A 21,268-nucleotide genomic window follows, 5' to 3' on the forward strand; every position below is an offset into this window, starting at 1 on the left:
CTGTTCACCTGCGTATGGTAGTGAACTGTTGATGATAGCTGACACTCGGTGTGATAGAGACTTCAGTGTGATACCTAAATTTCAGAAGTATTTGAACAGATGCAAGAGAGAGTCTGCAGTAGTCTCTTTTCAGAAGATGCTGCACAGCAGGAAAGATTATGTTCCCATTAATTTTGATACAGTTCTTGTGGAAAATTAGGTGGTGTTTGGATCAGGCTGATGTTTGCTCAGTGCAGATGTGTCTGCATGCATTTAGAGCAAATGAGCTCTGAAAATTCAGCTGATGAGTTTGTAGTGTTAGACTAAGTTTGAGGCCACCTAACTGCAGGTGCCAGTTTTGTCTTGTGTGCGTAGGCAGGGCCTTGTATGCTGTGAATAAACCTGCATCTAGTTTGTAGTCATTTGCTATGCTCTTGGCTAATTGTCGAGTCCCGTATTACAGATCACTCGGAGAGGAGTCCGTTAGGAGGGTGGTATAAAGGAGAAATGGGTGGCAATACGCTTTGTGCAGATTGTGATTATCTGTGTTGGGAGACTTGCAGACAGAAACCCATCGTGTTCGTTAGCTGCTACGAGTCAGATCAAATGGCTGACTAATTTTTTAGTCACTGATGCTTGGAAATGGCAGGTCCTCTGGCTCAGGGCAGAACTCATCTCCTTCAGGGGTCTGCCTGGCCTCCTGTGCAGCTGCCAGACAGCAGCTTTGTATGCTCATAACGTGAACTACTTGCGACCTGAAATACCTGAAGGTATTTGGCTGGGCCCTGTTCTGGGGCAATGTGCTGTCTGTAACAGATCTGTAGCTTTATTTGCTATATCTGTTATTCATTTTAGGATGGACATATAGCTTAGACCATTGAGGAGCAAAATAATTAATGGAATCATAGAATAATTTTAGGTTGGAAGGAACCTGTGGAGATCTCTGGTCCAACCCCACTTCCAAGCAGGGCCAATTTAGATCAGGTTGCTCAGGCGTTGTCTGGTTGAGTCTTGAATAACTCCAAGGATGGAGTTTCACAACTTCTTGGGGCCCCTGCTCCAGTATTTCACAGCACTCATTGTGAAAAAATATTTCCTAATCTCTCATTGGAATTTCCCTTCTTCCAGCTTGTGTCCATTGCCTCTCATCCTTTCACTTTCCACCTAATGCTAGCAAAGGCTGCATATACATTTTGATTTTGGTCAGAATGCCCTTATCTTTGGGTGATGATGGTTTTTCACGCTCTTGGTGTAGCTATGGCCATTAATTTTTTTGTGTGAGACCAAACCCCGATGGCCTCAGAGACAGCTAAACATGCTACTTCTGTTTGCAAGGGCTAGAGACCAAGGGCAGCAGTGGCTTGACTGTGTCCTACTAGGAAGGGTCTTAGTAGTGCAGGTTATTTTGTGATAAGGACCTCGGGGACCTCCGTATAGAGTGGGTGTTTTGAGGGTGGCTGTCTCAAACTGTTTCTGGAATAAAATACTGCTGAGCCAGTACACTAAGTCCTTGCAGGGACTGTCAAGGCAAACTAAGTCTTACCCTTGGACTCTCTGTGGTCCTTTGATTTGCCGAGAGAGTGATTACAAGTGTAATTGTAAGCCCAGGAGATTTTGCTGTGGTGGGGTGAGTTGGGAGTGGGTTTGGGGAGCCCTCTTGATGCTGCTGCTGTTTCAGTGCAAAAACTTGCTGTAATGGAGCATATCGCTTCCTGTCCTGTTTGCTGTGGTTTTGCGTGTTGGGCTCTGCACCAGGTTTTCCAGTGCCTGTGATTACTTTTCTTTCCGTTTTTCCCTGTCATTGGGCAGCAGGGACTCCGCACCAGGCTGCAGGCAGAGGACGGCTGACTTGTTTTCTCTTGGACTGCCTCTCATGATCTGTGCACGTCGGTCTCTCCTCTTTGGGAGGGGAGGAGAGTTCCTCTCCTTCTTCTTGGAAAACGCCCTCTCCAGGATGCTCCAGTAGGAGCTGGTGGGAGGGAGAGAGTTCTGACTGCACCGAAAATGTCGTGGAAAAAAAAAAAAGGCAACTGACAGAAGAGAGAACTTGTCCTCAGATTCCTGCTTTTTGCAGCAGCGTAAACTAAGTCTCTGCAAGTGCTGCGGGAGCGGGCAGGAGGCAGAAATGAAGTTCAGAGGCGCGGTAAGATTTATTCAACTGTTTTGGTGTTTTTGCAGCTTTCAGATGTGTATCTAGTCTGAGAAGAAGGGAGATAAATTTTCAAGGTTTCAGCAGGAAAGTGAAATGCTTCAGCCTGCTTTGCGAAAGACCCCTTCATTGGAAAGTTATGTGAAAAGGGTTTAAATAGGATAAAAAACCCAGGAGATATATGTTTTGAGGAGGAAGCCAAGGTGAGAGTTGAGAAAGTGGGAAGAGAGGGGGAAAACCATGCTCTGCGTTAGGGGAGAAGAAAGGGTGGAGCTTTTGCTTGGGTGGAAGGGGCATGAGGATGCGAATGTACCCTACTGGTACTGGGATCTACTTGTCTCCTTCCCAGGGACATGGGCTTCTTTTTCTGTGACTACCACACTAAGGAATGGCAGGAAATACCTGCTTAAGGACTCATTGCTACTCGGTTCCTCCGGGGTGTATTTACGTTAGCAAAACTTTGTCCATGTTTTAGCGACAACCAGAAAGCCTGGGTCTCTGTATGGTGTTGCAGGACAACCACCAGGAGCTTAGAAAAATGAGTATGTGGCAAAAGATTGAGAAGACTAGGGTTGTTACCTGGAAAAAGAGATGAGTAAGAGAGGAGGATTAAAAATAACATATACAATAGTGCCATAGAGAAGGCAGATCGTGAGCTCCCTTTTTCTGTGTTGTAACATAGGAAGAGGGGCATTCAGTTAACTTAAAAGTTGCCAAAGAGCTGCAATGATTATTTTAATACGGTGTATAATTGGGCCGTGGAATACATTGACACTGGAAGATCTGGACGTCAGGAATGAGGGAACATTATAAAAAAGTGTATGTGGGCTTTTGACTGGATAAGAATGTTCAAGGCTTTAATTGGTAAACTTATCAAATTTCAGAAGAGAAGGATTGAAAACATCATGTATGTAGATTGAAGCAATTCTCTGACTGTTGAAGAAGAGTTAGCATGGGGCTTGGGGTATCCTATACCTGCTCAATCTAGAGATCCTTGCATGTTTTCCCAAATAGTCTAGTGTTGACCACTGTCTGAGAAAGGGTCTTAGTGATGAAGGGAAGCACAGGGCTTCTGGAGGACCTGCCTAGTCCCTCCCTGCAGCAGCAGATTTGAAGGTGGAGATGATAGTGCTCGAAAGGCTTGTGCTTGGATTTCTGTTGGCGTGGAGGACGGTGGGGCCAGCAAACCTCTGGACAGCAGTGGATATAGAGAAAGGTTTTTAGATGTGATACACGAGAGTGTGATAAGCAGTGATGTTGTCTAGGGTGGTGCTTGATATTCCCCAAGAGAACACGTGGGTGTGAAGTGCCCTTCACGTGCCCTGGGAATGCACTGCAGTGCTTGTTCTGTTTGGAAAGTTTTACTGTCTTTGAAAGACATAATGGTCTGAAATGGTTGTGTGGGGTGTGTGGAATCCAGTGGAGAAGGTGGGACCATCTGGTGTGGGGAAGGGCAGAGTCCTGCAAGAGTAAGAGCGTGAGACCTGCAGTATTGGTAGTGAGAGGGGCAGAAGGATGTGTGCATTTAGGGGGGAATACAACAGCAGTTATCAAAGAGCAGTGAATAAGGGCGCAGGGTCAGCACCCCGTTGCTGCAAGCAGGGAGGCAGGAGGAGCAAGTGCGTGCCGTGATTCTTATCTGTAGGCCAGTGTTTGAGTTTCTGCTCCCCTCTCACCTGCTCCATCTGATCTGGAAGTCAATGGCAAAACTTATTTGGAAGGGCAGTGAACTGAGTTTTTGCTTTTTATGCCATCTGTTTGGCTTCTGAAGCTACTGTGGGATGCACAAGCCTGTGACCTGAGGTCACAGGTAGTAGTACTGCTATGTATACTGTGATCAGCAACATCTTTTAACTAGCAACAGCTTGTGTCATCTGCTCAGGAGCAAAAATGTCAGCTCCCTAAATATAGAAATTCAGTGTATTTACTTTTCCAGCCTTGGTGATCTTTCTGGTTTGCCTAGTTCATTTTTCTTACTGCTGTTTTATATTTAGCTTGTTGATGGAAATATCAGCATCCCCTCTTAGGGCTAAACATTTTTCTTCTCCTTAAATCAGTTCTTATAACTATTTTTCTTTTCACTACTAATTGCTTCTCTTTTTTTCCTAACTTACCACCCTTCCACCCCCCAAAAAAGTAAACTCTAGAAAATATAATTATGTTATAAACATTGAACAAATTATATCACCTGCTTGCCGTGCAAATCCATGGCTTTCTTTGGTTTCTGGGCCATCATAATTTGTATTTCTAATTTAGATTTGAGCTCCTTAGAATGGATTCTTACTGTTCTAAATGTTGCAAGTGTCAAATGTCATTGATAATATATTAAAGAGTCATCATTAGTTGCAGCAACATCCACACCCTGCATTACTGTTTTTCAAAAGATTAAAATTCTGCTTTCACAGTTCTAACTCCCCACAACCTACGTGCATTAATGGATACTTAAAATAATGCACACGGTGTGATACATTGCTCACATTTCCCATGCTGCTTTGTATTTTAGGGTGGGAGGTTAAATGGATTTGTAGCTTGGAAAGTGAGGGTGACAGAACTTCAACTTGTAGGCAATTTGCTAGTGGGGACATAGCAAATCTTTGCGAGAGCAGAATAAGCTTGCTTACCCTATATTTCTGATTATTTTATGTTTTAATGTATTCCAGTTTGTCTCTACTTAAATCATGGTAGACTTAATAAATTGTTTACAGAAATTAGTCAAGGAAGTGGCAATTCTTTCTCCTTAATGTATTTTTTTTAATAGTGTGTTCTACAGATAAATCCATTTAACATGTGTTTTAGGATCAGGAGGGAGGTATCAGAGAGGGAGAACCAGATTCTGAGCATGGGCAACTGCTCCCCAACTCTAGACATTCTTTTGTTGGCAATGTATTACTCTAAAAGAAGCAAGAATAAAAACCGATTCTGCTATAAATGGTCCTTGAGTGGCAGCTGCTGACACAGTAACTTTTTTTGCAAGTTGAAGTTGTTGCCTTTAACTCTACTAGTCTGTGTCATCAGAGTTGTTACCTGGTTTTGATCCCATTTAATTTGACAGTTCTGATTTTTCTCAAGTTGTCTGCTCAGAACAGCTTATGACCTTGTGGGAAATCCTGCACTCTTCATTGGGCTTATGTAATTAAAAGCAAAATACAATGTTTCATTTAGTTGTTACATTTTTTCATTAAACAAGTCCAATACATGAGGTTTGGGTCATATAAATGATTGTCTGAGCTCAGATGGCTTCAGAAAGTGCAGATAAATCCATGTGGTTGGCTGCAGAGGATTTTTACGTGAGATATGGAACTGCCTCTTGGGGAACCCTCTTTCCAGCCCAGCTGTTGACTGACAGGAGTTTTCTGTGTCCAAAATGTGCAGCTAACTTTTCAGTGTGGCGAAAGGGAGGAGGATCCTAAGTGGTTGCACTTCAACGTGTCAGGGATTCGCTGGCAGGTGGCAAGTGCTTGACTAAGATCCCTTGGTCCAGGTCCACCACAGTTGTTTTCATTATTGCTTTCTCTGTGTAAAAGGAAAGAGGAGCTATCCCATTCTGCACCTCAGGAACTGAGGCCCTGGATAAAATAGTTGATTTTTGTCTGCTCTGCTGTCTAGCCCATGCTGTGTCCAAACCCTTTCCCAGGCTGTAGAGTGGAGTAGAAATCAGAGGAATTTTTTTTTCCTTCCTGCAGCTTTGGCATGGCAGTGAAGAATGTCATACTATCCAGGAGACAAATGTGTTTTAACTGCCACCTCCCCACAAGAAGTTCGTTCTTGGTTTAGACTTCTTATTGTCTTCCAGAATCTAATCTGAATTTCCCTTCCCACTTACATTTGGTTCTTGCCTGTTCTTCCGTTCCCGGCTTTGTAACTATTTCTGGAACCCACAGATCAATCATCTATTGCTTGATATTGAGATAAAGATGCCTGCCTCTTTCTATACAGCACCCGCTTCCTGTGGTCGTTTTAGCGCAAGTCTCCTGGTCTACTGAATGGATACTAGCTAATTTGTAAAAATGCACTGTCAGAGGAAAATATTAAAACATACATTTTGGATGTAGAAGCAGAAACCTTGTTTACATGGTGTGACGTTTCTTCTACATCAGATGGTTATAAAGGTTCCCTGCTCCATGTGATACCATTCACTTTGAGAGCTCCAGGTGTTTTCACATGTATCACTCACGGATGCTCCAGGAAGGAGTGAGAGTTGCCTGCGCTGCCAGGTGCTGCCTGTTCTCTCAGCAGGCAGCAGCGCTTGTGTGTCTGGAATTGCTGTGCTGACACTGACTGCTCAGGTATCCCTCTGGGAAAATCAAGGCTGGGAAATTTTGGTGTAAAGGTCTCCTTCCTTACACGCATGTTGGGCTACTGGGTATTGCATAGCCACAGACCAGCTGATGGGCAAAGCAGTGGCGGGAGTTTCTTGCTCAGTTCACATCAGCCCTGAACTCCTGTGATTGCGGCAGAGTTGCCCTCCATCTTGCATTACAAAAGAAAATTTCCCCGATGTGCTCAGACTGACTGACTCAAGTACTTTGGTTTTTGTCGTGCAGAGCAAAACGTCTTGGTTTTCATTTCTGAGGTGTATTAGATCTCCAAGTCTAAAGCAGAAGAAAGTCTTTATCATACTTTGGCACTTAGTATCATTTAAAAGAAAAATATTTGTTTACACCTTCACAATAATAGGTCAGAGGCTTACTAGTTCAGTTTAGGAAACTCTTTGGTATAGTCTTGAATGCTTTTGTACTCCCAGGAGCTGTTTGTGAAGGGTATTTTCTGGTCTTGTTGACTCTGTTGTATGAACACAAAGAAAGGCTGGAACCTCAGCCAACATAAACCTGGCTCTGCAGGCTGCGTTCAGCAGCACCAATTTACACCAGCTGAAAGTCTTTCCCAAAATTTAATCACACGGAAGAAAAAGGCATGTGGAAGTAGTACCGCTTTGGTAATTGCACTGGCTTGGTCCCCACCATTCAGGAGTGACAGCCTTTCCTTTCCTGGCAGTGAGCCACTGTTGTGCTGACGGCTCTGGAGAAGAGATTAAAAGCAAAGAGTGGGTTAAAATAGTGTGGGAATGAGTCCCTTGGAACTTTACCGCCGGGTGGGTTTGAGAAACGGAGTGGCAAAAGTCAGCTTGTACTCTGTTAAGCAGGAGTGACCATTAGGACAGTGATTTTAGTATGGGATGAAAGGCAAGTTTGAGAGAGGGCACGGACACTCCTAAACCCACACCACCAAGATCAGATGGAGTTTGCTCAGATTTTTGTAATTCCCTGTTCGCAGCCTGTGCTGGGTGTAGTGGCATTGGCACGGTGTGTCCTACAAAGGTTGCGATCCTTAGCCTGGTCCTCCTTTTGATTCCTATAGGCAGGGTGAAGTTGCACATGGTGGAGCTAACCTAACTGCCTGTTGCTGTCAGAAGGGCACTGTGCTCCCTTTCCTCCTTGCCCTGGGTCTGACACTCCCCTTGATCCCATGGTAAGGTGATTCAGCTCACTGTGTTGACAGAAAACTACCAGCTTCTTTTTTCCTGGTCATTGTTTTGCTGGCTTAGTGAGTTGCGTTGGTTTAGCCTAGAGACAGGTAATTGCTTGTGTGAGCACATGCCAGGGAGACAAAGTCCAAAGGAGGAGATGTGTTCGCGTTTGGTGGTGTTGAACCTTAGACGTGCCTTTTAGGTGATAGTTTCACAAGCACTTAAAAATGGCAGGAACTGGCCCTGCTGCTGAAATGCTTGCTCCTCCCCGTCTCCGTTGTGGTTCCCAATCTTGTGCCGCTGTATCTGTTACCCATTGTGAGTGATGATGTGTGGGAGAAAGATCTGGATTAAAATAATAAAAAAAAAATCGGAGTTAGTTTTAATCCGTGTCAGATTTCCAGTCTAGTTCATTGCACAAGTACTAGAGCCAGTGCAAGCCAAAGGGTGCAGCTGCACAGAGGGCAGGTGGGACGGTGCTTTTGTCTGTGTTCTCACTGTCGGAACAGCTCGTCTGCCACTGTGCTCTCTTAGCAGCTTCAAGAAAAACTGATTTTCACAAGGAAGGGGTCTAAACAGACCCTCACAGCCTATATACTTCTAATTATCTGGAATACATACTCCCTGCCACAGGGCTTTCAGAGTTGTCGGAGCTGATCTCTTGCATAGCACAGAGCAGAGGATGTTGTAAATGAACTCTATGTCAGCCGGAGGCATTTTAGCAGGGATAAATCTATCCTCTGCAAAGATGCTAAGGGAGCCAGTCCTGTCCGTAGGCAAACTGCTTTAATGGTTAATTAGCTTCACTGTAACATATTTACCCCCCCCCCAAGTGGGTTTTCTAGCATTAATTTACAGCCACCAGATTTGATGTCTGCCTGCTAACACAAAATAACCAACATTTTAGTTATTTTAATTTATTCAGTGCCTTACTGTAACACTCATCATTCAGTAGGAACATATCATCATCATTGTGATATTTTTTTTCTAAATAGCGTCTTCTTTCCCCACTTTCTTCTGCATTACCGCTCTGTTTGCATTTTGCAAAAAGAATTTACATTCACCTCCTTTTACATTGCATCTGTTGACATTATTGGCAGTCAAATAGTTAATGTTGACATTTTAAGTTGGTGGTAGATTTGGACATAAGCAATAAAGCAAATGAGCAAATGCTGGCACAGAGAAGCACATATTGCTCAGCTGTGGTTTATGACTGATGTTTACATTTGCATTGAACTGAGGCTTGGGAGGGTACAACACTGTGATTAAAGTTTATATTCTGGAGAATCTGACTGCATCACGTCGACTAGGTAACCTGGTCACATTTCATTATTGCTGAAAAGATGCATTTAGGTTTTTTTTGTAAACTGACTGAAAATTTCAGGTACTTATTTTGTTCTCACGGAGAGAGGTTGGAATTGAATGAGGAGAAAAAAGCGTGGAGGAAACTGAAAGCTACTTAGCCTTAAATGCCTGTCCCAGAGGAGGCGGCCGAAGTGCAGTTTTCTGTGTTATGAGTAGGATAGATTGCTTCTTCCTTAGGCTGGATGTGTACAGCTGGGATCAGTTTGTCCTGAGCTGGAGGGAGTGGCTGATGAAAGAGCTGCTGAAACTGCTAAGTGACGTTTTCTGTGAAAGTCTTTAGGATTATATAAACTTGGATTAACTGTGCAAGGGTGTAAGTTCTCTTCAGTCATTTTTGAGGCAGCTGTGTTTTAAAACTGTATTCATAAACTTACCCACTTGAAAACTAGTTATTTTCTTTTGGTTTTGTCTTTGTTCCCATTACTTTGTCCAAAGCCTGCTCCAGGATTGCACTGCTCTGGTAGAAGGATTCTAATTTCTAGGCAGAGTTTATTTTTATGTGATTTATCTCTATTTCTTTTGCCAGTGTTGTCCTTTATCTCACCACCTTCCTTCTCTAGGGCTTATACCTTTCCTCTTCACCTTGGCAAGGAGGGTAGAAGATGACAACAAAGCACTTTGCTGAAGGTGTGGAGGAATTGGCTTAGAAAGTTTTGGGCATTTTAAAAAGATTACTTAATGACGGTACCTGCAGAATTCCTCCAAAACGGGATCTTTCAAAGCTGAGAAATCAGGCCTTCCAGACCATGAGACTAATTGGAAAAAATAAAAAGGGAAATTAAAATGATGTTTCTTTGTGGTGTTTGAGCCATTAGAGTGGGTCTGGATTTGAGATTTCCAGGAGAAACTAATTTTTCTTTCTGAAAGCTGCTAGTTTAATGCAATCACTTATGCCCAGGCACTGGGCTTTTGGGAAGGAAGTCAATTATAACTTGCAGAAATAGGCAAAACTGCATTTGTAAATGATTGGTAACTCTAAACAACTGCAGACTGAGGGGATTTGCACCCATTTGGGCCCGAATTTATACTTAAATGGGTCTTGCCTTTATTACTACTTAACAAAACTTAGGTAAATTTTCTTCTGACCAAGGTTGTTTTTATTTTTTTTTCCCTGCACGCCATCAGTCCCTGTGCTCTGACCACTATTATATCTTGAGAAGGAGCAGAAAGGAACTACCTGACAACGTGAGTCAGCAAAAATCATCTACATCATTGTGCAGGGTTTTGGGGCTGGACAATAGTATTGCAGCAGGGATCCGGCATTCCCGGTTTGTAACAGTGCTACAGGAGAGGGTGGCTGGTTATTGCTATTACTGCGTGAGCCTGTTTATGAACAAGCACCAGTGGTGTTTGTGCCAGTGATGGCAACATCCCAAAATATAAAAACAGATTCTCTGAAGTGCATTAGTGCTTTAGGGAGAAGATTTAGGAGAAGGGTGCTTGCTGTAAGGATTTTGCAAAGTAAGAAGGATTTAAGAATATGATAAAGAAATGCAGACAGATGTGAGGCAGATGGTTTAATACATTGTATCTCCACTCTCTGATTTCTGTAGTGTCTCTCGTCTTCTATGCCTTGTATATCGCCTGTCTGTTGTGTAGAAATTTTCCCTGCAAGTAGCGACTGAGTCACTTGGTGCACATTTCCTCTCCCTGTTTTAGTACGTGAGGTCGAATGAAGAAGTCAGCAGACCTGTGTTTTCCGAAGATGGTTGTGTCTGAACCACATCACATTGAAAATGTAACCTTTAAAAGAGGGTCAGGGAATAGAAGTTGCTTGATGCATGGGATGTTAGTGTCACAGTCTAAATTCAGTGGCATGGGATGCAGAAATGCCCATTTCTCATTAGTTCTGAATCTTCCCAGAATTTCCCTGTTGAGTATCTTGCTAAGGCTTTTAAATTGGTCAGCAATGTGAAGCTCTTTGCTCATGAGATGAATCATCATTAGTCATAAAAGATTCCTTACCTCAATGTCTTCCCATGATGAGAGAGGAAAGTAGAGAGAACACATTTCAGCCTCACTCCTGCTAAATGATGCCTGGGAAAGGAAATCCAAGTTTTATTCTCTTTATGAAATGCTTGTTTGATTGATTGATTTAAAGTTATTGGAAATTTAGCACTAACTTTTTCCTAATGCTGGCTTGTCTTCCATCAAAGCAATTAGTATAAGCCAGTTGATAAAGGGTTAGTATACATGGACTAGCGTTTTCAACAATAGTGGGGTTATTCTAACATCCTCTCCTGTTTGTAGGTTGTCCATGGGGAATTGTGGTTAACGGTTCTTGTGGACTCAGTGAGCTGCATACAAAACCACAGACAGATATCCCAACCTTCCTCTGCTTTTGGTTGCAGGGAGCGGGGACTAACGGTATTCGGCTGACCATGGAGAGCGCTCTGACAGCCCGCGACCGTGTGGGGGTGCAGGATTTTGTCCTGCTTGAGAACTTCACCAGCGAAGCAGCGTTTATTGAAAATCTGCGTAAGCGCTTCAAGGAGAATCTGATCTATGTGAGTTCATCGGTGACCTGAATTTGGGTGTTTGCTGCAGAAGGCATACCATAGCTTTGCTCTGCAATTGGATTTGGAGATGGTGGTATCAACTTTAATAGGCCATGGTTGCTTGTGTCAGAACTAGTCTGGGATACTGTCATGTTAACAGATGTAGGGACTCATTGCAGTGCTCCAATTGAGGTCTGCTGGCATTTACAGGTCTTGTCAGCACTGAAAATCCAACTCACACTACATTCTTCCATCTCATGATTTCACTCTGTGGTGGGCTTTCAGCAACCCCAGGCTTGAATTTGATCCTAATTGGTATATATACAGAAATACCTATGTCAGAAATAATCCAGTATTCTTGCTTGTTAGAAGCATGAAAACTGTTTGCAGGTGCTGTTTATCCAGCAAGGATAACATCTCTAGTGTAACTCCCCCAGTGTCATTCTCACTGCACTAAGAGGTTGCTTCTTCAGCACCCTTGGCCTCTTTGGACGCCCTCAGCAGCATCCCCAGTGCAGCGCCGCAGGCAGCCCTTGTCAACAACATACGGCCTTCAGAGCAGCCTGGGCTCTCAGAGAATCTGCTGCCAGACCTTCTGTAACCTCTCTGCTTTGTGTTCTCTTTTTCAGACATACATTGGCTCAGTTCTGGTGTCTGTTAATCCATACAAGGAACTGGAAATCTACAGTAAACAGAACATGGAGCGATACCGTGGTGTCAGCTTCTATGAAGTTTCTCCTCACCTGTGAGTGGCCTGTGGGTAAACAGTGCAGTTTGTGCCGTTCCCACACAGGCGTGTGCAATAATAACATGTGAAAACACGCAAATAGGACTTTTCCTCGTCCCAGATGCAGCGCTAAAAATCATAGGGATATAAAGGATCCTTCGGAGGGTGTGGTGTATGGCTCTTTCTATTCCTGTTCCTCTCTCCAAAGAGGATGAGTTGCCTTTGCAAGAGCAGTATTTGGAAAGGGAGTTGGTTCCTTCCTGGCTGGAGGAACAGAGCTGCTTACCCAGCCCTGGCAGGACAGGAGTTCATTGTTCCAGGGTTACTTGGGGTCTGCGTGTCCGGGCTGTGAGTTTCCCCTGCTGCTACATCGCTCATTCAGCATAAGGCTAGCTAGGGGAAAGAGTGCGTCTATATGTGTGGTGGTTTCTTTCCTACCTCTGCTGTTACTGCCTGACCAATATTTATCTGGTATTTCCCTTGTTGCTAAGATACCATCAGCCTGTTGGAACAAGGAATGTATTTATTTACATGGTCTGGCCTGGTGAGCATTCCCAATTTCCCATTTAAAAAAAAAGTTTGAGGTTTAAAGTTATTTTTGAAAGCATTTGAATTTTTTTATCAGACAGAAAGAGAGAGATGACTGAGAGCACAAGACATTTGGCTCCAAAATGTTTTCTTTCAGGACCAAGGGCCAAATTCTGAGCACCTCTTGGAGGTTTTTTTTGTGGTGTGTGTGTTTTTGGCTTTTTTTTTTTTTAAAGAGGTCTTGGAAGAGTAAATGATATTATTGAGCGAACTGCTTGGATTGTTTCTTATTACTGGCACATAGCCCAGGAGAGTAAGCAAACCAGAATGCGCTGCAAGCACAGAGAGGGAGAGAAACACCATTACTTGGGAAAGTCTGAACACTTGAAGTTGTACTTGTTACGATAAAAATGTGATTTTTATAGTGTTTCAGGCTTTTTATGTGGACCTATATGGGGAACAACTAAACCTAAAAAACCTGCATTCAAACCTGCTGAGTTCGCCCCTTGATCTAGATGTGTCAGTACGTGGTGTCTGTGTGCCCCAACTAAGAGATCTGCCCCAAGGAAGTAACCGGCAGGGGCTTAAATCGGCATCGGGCAGTTTGTGGCGAGGCAGCTGAGAGGGTGCAGGGGTCGCAGCTCCGGCCGCAGGCTGTCCAGCCTCACCCCCAGCCCTAACTCCGCTGTCAACCCTTACTTGCACATTGTTGTTGCCGCATGGGTTACCTTCAGCCCTGCCTTCCAGGCGGAGACCTGGCCTCGATGCAGCCACTTTTGCCTGCGATCAGGGCACTCTTAAGGGCTTCTTTGTCCTTAGGTGAGAATTTTGTGACTCTCTGGAAAATCGTTGGGACTTTGTGGCTACCTTTTTATTTGTGTGCAGTAGGTACGGGACTGAGCATGATGGCAATGCTCACACATAACATGAAGCGCTGAGCAGATATGCTTTAATTCCTGTATATGCTACACAAAGTGACTTAAATCACAAAGCAGCTGATTATTTCTTAGGCTGTTCTCTTTTCTTGTTTTAACGAGTCCCATAGGAAATGCAAAATGTGCAGCTCGTAAGGAAACCCTTGAGAACTGTGGTACCGAATACCAGTGATGCTTCAACTGGGAAAACAGTATTTTTTTGTTAACTGTTTTTATTGTTCCATTAAAAAACATTACATTATTTGATTATTTACATTACATTATTTGATTATTTATGCATTTAAAAATACTCTGAGGAGCACTGAAACCCTCTGTAGTGTAGTACTCTGTGCTTCTCCTTTTACAGTGTTTCAGGTGTCTTTTTTCCTCTTTCTCTTATTCTAAACTGATTCTAGAAAGCCAAAATACTTCAAGATGGCTATTCCAGTGTCAAAATAGTTTAAGGCTAGGCCTGAGCGGTGGGTTCTCTGGGAAGCGCGTCACATGTAGTCATTCAAAGGAGAAAAGTTATCCCTATGGGCTTGAAACACAGCATACTTCCCAGTGTGATCTCTCGCATCCTGTCCTATTTATAGCCTGCTGGGGGCTCAGAGATGGTGACTACAAATGGGACCATAAACATCTTTAAGTAAAGTGATTCTGTATGTGGTATGCATGACTGCTAGCTTTCTGCTTGAACTTACAGTGCTATAAAATCACCCAATAAAGGCACGCAGTCTAGAGGTAGTTCTTAAAATTTAAATGAAATTTACATTTATTCAGCTGTTTTCAAAATACTCCAGAGACAGAATTTGGATGGGAAGAGAAGGACTTGATGACTTTAGTGGGGTAAGTGTGCAGTTGTGTTGCTAGGTAGCTCATTGGTGTTGCCTTAGCACCAAGTATTAATAGACTTGAGAAGGCCACGGCTGTTATTTTGGTGTGATTATTTCTTATTAATTTCACAGCATGAAAGTTGGGGGGGAAAAAAAAAAGCAAAGCTACTGAAAGGTTGTCAGGTGTATGAAGACAGGATATCTGCTTGATTACCACATGTAAGACAGCTGAAAGTATTGTTATGGAGGTCTTATATGAGAGCATCGTGAAGGGCTAACGCTCCTCTTCTTTTATCCTCTTCCATTGCACCTATCTGGGATAGTTGCCACCATTGTCAGGCTCGTCCTCCTGCTCTCTGGTGGTGTAAAAGTGTGTGTGTGATTCTTGGTATAAGATCCTGTCTGGTCTATCACAGGGAGGAAAAGAGAAAGAAAAAGCAGCAAAGGCAGAAGCAGGGCTCCAGAGCCAGCAGCAGTAAACTCTGGCTGTACGCAGGCAGGAGGAACCATCTGGTATTTTGGGTAGCGTTTGGCCTAAGTTGGATGGTAGCTTAAGTAACCTGCAGGATGCTGTGCTGGCTTATCCCATTCTTTCTAGAATCCAAGAGAAGCGGCGAGAGGTTGGGTACTCTGGAGCCACATTATAGGAGCCACCCAGAGAGCAAAGTCCAGTTATGACCTTCTGAGTGTGTCATCACTTAAAAGACAAGATAGAATAAAGATTGATGGAAAACAAGATGTTTCTTGAATGTAAAGCTTTTTTGTCCTGCAGTACCAATGTTGAGAGATCATGCATATTTATAAAAGTAAGTTTATCTGCACCATTTAGTCGTCTTCTACAGAAACTCTTCTCATCACAGAGAGTCAAAAGAACAATTTTTAAAGGAATTTGATAGATTCGTGCTATCGCCCTGCAGAAACTTGGCTCGGTGGTTAAGATGTATATAGAAATGTCAGCAGTCTCCTGTGTCATCACCAGTGTGTGGAAGCAATATGCTCCAGCCCATGGGCACATACGTCTTTCTGCAGTGTCTCTGCTAGGAGCTCACACCGTGGGATAGTCTTAGCTGAGGAGTCTCTGCCCTTCACTTGTGGAAACAAACTAATGCCCGATTATCGTTGTCCCTTAGCTACGCTATTGCAGACAATTCGTACCGCTCCCTGCGCACGGAGAGGAAGGATCAGTGTATTCTGATCTCTGGGGAGAGCGGGGCCGGCAAAACGGAGGCCACCAAGAAGATCCTGCAGTACTACGCCGTGACCTGTCCAGCCAGTCAGCAGGTTGAAACCGTGAAGGACCGCCTGTTACAATCCAATCCCGTCCTGGAGGTAACTCTAGAGCCCGCAGCGTGGAAACTTGACATTGAGTCATACCGGCAGCGCTCACATTTTCCAGCTGAGGGGGTGGGGGCAGCTGGACCCCACTGGGCATGACTGAGCTGTCTGTGCAGAGCGGATAGTGTATTCCGGGAACACCGGTTCACAGCACACGGGCAGATCGTTTGCACTGCACACAGGGGAATCCCAGTCTGCTTCCAAGCCAAGGAAATGGCCGTCTGCTGCTGAACTCACTTGGCCCTTTCCAGTCCACCAGGAGCAATTCTGGAGTGGCCGGGCTGCAGGGAGAGAGAGGCATTTGGCGTGGGAAGGGTTGTGGTGCGCTGCATAAGTTTGCAAAGCCAGAAGCGGACGCGTCTGCTGTGGGCAGCGTTGCCCTCTGTTAAATGCATTTGTGGGTGTGTTTTCTAGTGCCGTGGTGTCCTCTAGTGTCCAGTGCTGCGCTGTCTTTGTAGTTCCCTTTCATATTTCTGCTCTGTGCTCAAATGCGTGCTGCGTGCATGGGAGAGGTGTGCTCCCCGTGAGGGAGGAAAGCCTGGCAGGCCTAGGCCTGTTAGGATAGTGCCTGCCGTCAGTGGAGCTGCGGGTGACTGTAAGCAAATAGCTGTGATGAAAGAGGAAGCTTTGAAAAGACTGTCAGACGTGACATATGTTGTCAGCAGTGAACTGGCATTAAAATACGCTTGGTGGGGGGGTGGAAATGTTTTCAGAGGCATGCTCCATCTGCAGTGCTTGCACTGGGTGTAAAGATCAGCATTAGAATTTGGGTAGCAATCTGTTTCCTTCCTGGTTTCCCTTGCAAAAAGGAAAAACTTAGGCTTCAATGGCTGTAAAGAAACAATTGGCAGCTTCACCAGAGTGTTTATAAATAATCTTATTTGATACTTAATTTATTTTCCTCTAATCGTTTTCATTTCAGGCCTTTGGAAATGCAAAAACCCTTCGGAATGACAACTCCAGCCGATTTGGGAAATACATGGATGTGCAGTTTGATTACAGGGTAACTTAAAATCTGTTTTATACTTCAGAACTGCTCCTGGTCATAGCAAGTCTCTGTTGCCTGTGCTTTCTTGTACGGATGCGTGCATGGAGTGATTGTTTTGCATTCCCTTGCCAATGGCATAAGCAGAGTCTGTGGTAGCAAACTTTGGTTCCAGAGGATTTTATAGTACACACTTTCCTTTCTTCCTTCCCTCATTTCTCTATATAAGGAGATAGATTAAATCCTCTTATTTCTAGGGTGTATGTGCACCATGCAAATGGATGCTCCCAAACTAAATCCACATAAGCCAGCTGCGATCTGAAGAAAATCTCTATCCTGTGTAACTTTGCATAGCATTTGTTTCGATTCTGATCCAAATTGTCCCATACTATGAAGACTAACATAGTGCAAGAACCAAGTAGCTTGGCATACTGCAGTCATTTAAATGTCTCGGTATGTAATCCCTCCACACTCACAGTTTTGTTGCTTTTCCATTGTGTTGAATTCCTCCTTAGAAGGAATTTTACACAAGTCAAGATCCCATTCAGTATGTGCTATAGCCACGATCTGTATAATGGTATGTTATTGTCACTGGATTGCTCATTTTGCATACATGTCAAAACTCACATTGCCACTATGTTTTAGCTGAAATAGAGATGTGATACAAAATGACAGATTGTTTTCTGTGTTCTCCTAGGCTATCATTTTGTATCCTATTTGTCTTTGAATAGACCACCAAGAAGCAGAAATATTTTCCTCTATGTTGATGAACTATTTCAATGTATCTGGTTTGATTTAGGGGGCTCCTGTTGGGGGCCACATCTTGAACTACCTCCTGGAGAAATCCCGAGTTGTGCACCAGAATCATGGAGAGAGGAACTTCCACATTTTCTACCAGCTGCTAGAAGGAGGGGAAGAGGACTTACTGCGAAGGCTGGGCCTTGAAAAGAGCCCACAACAGTATCACTATTTAGTAAAGGTGTGCATTAACTAGTAATTCTTACAATATCGTTGTATTATAGGACCGATATATTCTCAGTTGACTTTGTAGTTTCCTTCCCTCACTTCAAAAATAACAGTGAAATGACTGCTATAAAAAGAAACATATGGCAGAAGTGTATTGAGCATGAGTAATATATCTTTGACAATTATTTACTTATTTATATCAAACTGTCTTTTTAGGGTCACTGTGCAAGGGTCAGTTCCATAAATGATAAAAATGATTGGAAGATTGTGCGAAGAGCCCTGTCCATTATAGGCTTCAATGACAACGAGGTGGAGGTAAGACATGTTTAACAGCACAGCTGATTTTCCTACTCTTAAGGAATTTTTCTGCTTTGATTCGTTATTTCTGACCAAAGGCAGCCTTCAGAGTGAATGTATTCTCTGCAAAAATCCTGAAAAAAACCCAACCCAAAATGTTCTCATAAAATGTTAATTAACACAAAAATCTTACTGCCTTTTCTCACTGTGTGTTCACTTCATCATCCTGGTTTCTGCCTGTTGCTTTCATCCTAGGATTTGCTGAGCATTGTGGCTAGTGTTCTGCATCTGGGGAACGTGCAGTTTGCTGCTGATGAGCAAGGAAATGCTCAAGTCACTACAGAGAATCAGATTAAATACCTGGCTAGGGTGAGTATCACCAGTTAGAGATGTATTACATTAACTATGAATTAGAGAGGTTTTTCCTTATTTTGAATGTGGTACCATCGTATCATTTTAGAATATGATTTAGAAGTTTTAATAAACTTACTTTTTATTTGACTTAAATAAAATGCAAATATTAACATCAAAACCCTTTAACTGACAACTTCTCTATTTATCACTTGATCCACCACAGACTTGAGGTTTTCACCTTCAGGCAGTGGGGTAGTAGACCTACTCCAGAGAAGAGTTTTAAAGAAAGAACCCTGGTGGCTTTGCTGAGTCAGTTCTTTGTGCCAGAACAATCAAGCCAATTTATTTGTTAGGTCATATCACTGCCAGAAAGGAGGTGGTGTGTGGGAGGAAAGGGAAGGATTGACGTTGCAAGAAGTCTTGCAGTACAAATGGGAAAATAAAGGGTTGTTTCACTGGACTGTGCTTTTGAGGACTGGCCTTTCTGATCTCTTAAAACTATTACCGATAAATTGAACGTACTGCTTCATAATTTAATATTCTACTGCTTTGCAGCTTCTAGCAGTTGAAGGCTCTGTTCTTCGAGATGCATTGATCCATAAGAAGATCATAGCAAAAGGGGAAGAGGTAAGAACATGAAGCGGGATCCCCACTGGGGAGGCACATGGAATTAAATCAAGCTAGTGATACACCGTCAGCTCTTTTACCAGGACTAAAGAGTTCACTTCTCACTTGTCAAAAGAGGTTGTCAGTGCAGGAGTCCCACAGCCTAATGGTGACTTGCAGCCTGTACCGCTGGGAGACAGTGATGTGAGCTGAACCCAGACAGGATGCCGTTGAGTGGGTGTTTATTAACAATGAACTAGGGAAACTTAATCCCTCAGTGGAATGGCTGTTGAACGGCTGTTGTCTCCTTCTGCATGCAGCTAATCAGTCCTCTGAACCTGGAGCAGGCAGCCTACGCAAGGGACGCACTTGCTAAGGCAATATACGGACGCACTTTCTCCTGGCTGGTGAACAAGGTTAACAAGTCTCTTGCTTACAAGGTAAATGAACCTTTTGTTTGGTGATGTCCAACCAAGCGTGAAAGGAAGTTTTGAATCTTTTAGCTGCAAAGCAGAGAAATGGTAAGCTCCATGCTGCCCAATGATTTCTAAATTAATTTGTTTTCCATTAAGAAGAAGGTAAAGAGTAAATGCTGTAACTAAATGGGTAAGATCTAGTGATGGATTGTAGCTTTGCGTACATATCGACATTTATTTTTTGCCCTATTGCAGGAAGGAGAGTTTCCGGGCTGGAGAAGTACAACAGTTCTAGGGTTGCTTGATATCTATGGCTTTGAGGTTTTCCAGCACAACAGGTTTGTTTCAATCAGTGTCTTTTGAGTAAACTCTGCATGACCTCATTCATTATAGTGGTTTTTTGCCATTGTGAAATAAGATATTATTCCATCTCTGATCTCTTAGTAAGAGAGAGAGATGACGTTTCAACTTCAGGAAATCAGTTGAATAACTGATAATCCCAGGGCTTCTAACACTTGGGACATCCAGCTAATCTTTAGCATTTACAGCTGTTAATGTTCCTGGTATTTTTAAAGAGACTGTTGTCTTTTGGGGGCATACTCATGCGATAGCTTGAACTATGCCTTTGTCTAGCTCTCTGGCACAGTGGTGGCTGTTGTGGCATCTTTCCATGGTGGTGCGAATGGGAAAACACAGCTATAAATCTCTGACTGTGTCAGAATCTGGAACCTGACTCTGGCAGATAGCAATGAACTGAGACTCTCAAATTTGCAGTATTATTGGGCTCTTCTTAAAGGTTTTTGTGTTTCCCTGTGTTGCACCCTTCACGTCCATTTTTCCTTCCTTCTGGAACTCTTTCATGAGATCCACTAAATAATAAACTTAATAAATCTATACATTCAGTAAATAAATATTTCACAAAATCTGTTTCTCTTGATTTACACAGAGGTATTCATGCTGCTGCCCACTACTTATAGCTTCTTTTACTCATGGTACAGTGTTAGTGATTATTTTTCTGATTTTTGTTTGCAGCTTTGAGCAATTTTGTATTAATTATTGTAATGAAAAATTGCAGCAGCTCTTCATAGAGCTCACATTAAAGTCAGAGCAAGAGGAATACGAGTCAGAAGGCATAGCGGTAAGAGCCAATATCATCACTTCCACTATCTCCTTTGTAGCACCTCCTGCAGGCCAGGGGACAGATTAGAAAAGGAGCTGCTCATAACGGTCTGCAAAGTAAATCAATCAAAGAACTTTCCTTTTTCCTTTCTTTTCCAAACACTTTGGTAACTCTGATACAGCTAGAAGTGAGTAATGCCATTCCAGTCTTTGATAGAAAAAAAAATGCTCTTTAGGAAAACAAATTTGATGAGTGAAAAAGCTTTGTTTCAAATTTGACAGAAAGATTATTTAAGTACAATGCTGTCTGAAATGTTCTGAAATTTTCATGCTTTTTTCCAGTCTAGAATTGTTTTGACCCAAGCGTGATTTCTTGTCTTTGTAGTGGGAACCGGTTCAGTATTTCAATAACAAAATAATTTGCGATTTGGTGGAAGAGAAATTCAAAGGCATCATTTCTATTCTGGTGAGTTGACACCTTTTTAAATTAAAAATTTGGAGCAGTGTAGTGGAAAACAAGGGGAAGAAAAAGGTCTAAGCTTATATTAAGATTAGTTGGGCAGGTGGGAAGAACTACGATACACTGAACAGTGACACCACGAAAAGTCATATTGTATCACCTCCCTCTGCTCTTGGGAAAGAAGCTTCCAATCCAGGCACTCTGGAAGGAGGAAAGTGTTTTCCTTTTCGGCTCAACAATTCTTCATTTGTTGAACTAAGAGCTGGC

At 43.1% G+C, this 21,268-nt stretch overlaps 1 protein-coding gene across 6 annotated transcripts in view; it reads left to right on the plus strand.

Annotated features, from left to right (window-relative positions):
- MYO1C (myosin IC) overlaps nt 1–21,268 on the plus strand; it is a 58,480-nt gene that overhangs the window by 23,525 nt on the left and 13,687 nt on the right. For 2 of the 6 annotated variants that reach the window (XM_069791297.1, XM_069791294.1), the window contains 13 exons: nt 10,086–10,145; nt 11,312–11,467; nt 12,088–12,203; nt 15,594–15,792; nt 16,721–16,801; nt 17,583–17,762; nt 17,966–18,064; nt 18,302–18,415; nt 18,956–19,027; nt 19,327–19,446; nt 19,678–19,760; nt 20,455–20,560; nt 20,927–21,007. In XM_069791297.1, the coding sequence (XP_069647398.1) occupies nt 11,342–11,467; nt 12,088–12,203; nt 15,594–15,792; nt 16,721–16,801; nt 17,583–17,762; nt 17,966–18,064; nt 18,302–18,415; nt 18,956–19,027; nt 19,327–19,446; nt 19,678–19,760; nt 20,455–20,560; nt 20,927–21,007 (1,377 nt within the window). In that variant the 5' untranslated portion in view covers nt 10,086–10,145; nt 11,312–11,341. Of the gene's footprint in view, nt 1–1,828; nt 2,123–10,085; nt 10,146–11,311; nt 11,468–12,087; nt 12,204–15,593; nt 15,793–16,720; nt 16,802–17,582; nt 17,763–17,965; nt 18,065–18,301; nt 18,416–18,955; nt 19,028–19,326; nt 19,447–19,677; nt 19,761–20,454; nt 20,561–20,926; nt 21,008–21,268 lie in introns of those variants that run through there. The other 4 variants (XM_069791295.1, XM_069791296.1, XM_069791293.1 and 1 more) reach the window with 3 other exon arrangements.

The sequence above is a fragment of the Haliaeetus albicilla genome, chromosome 9 (genome assembly GCF_947461875.1).
Source record: "Haliaeetus albicilla chromosome 9, bHalAlb1.1, whole genome shotgun sequence".
NCBI lineage: Eukaryota > Metazoa > Chordata > Aves > Accipitriformes > Accipitridae > Haliaeetus > Haliaeetus albicilla.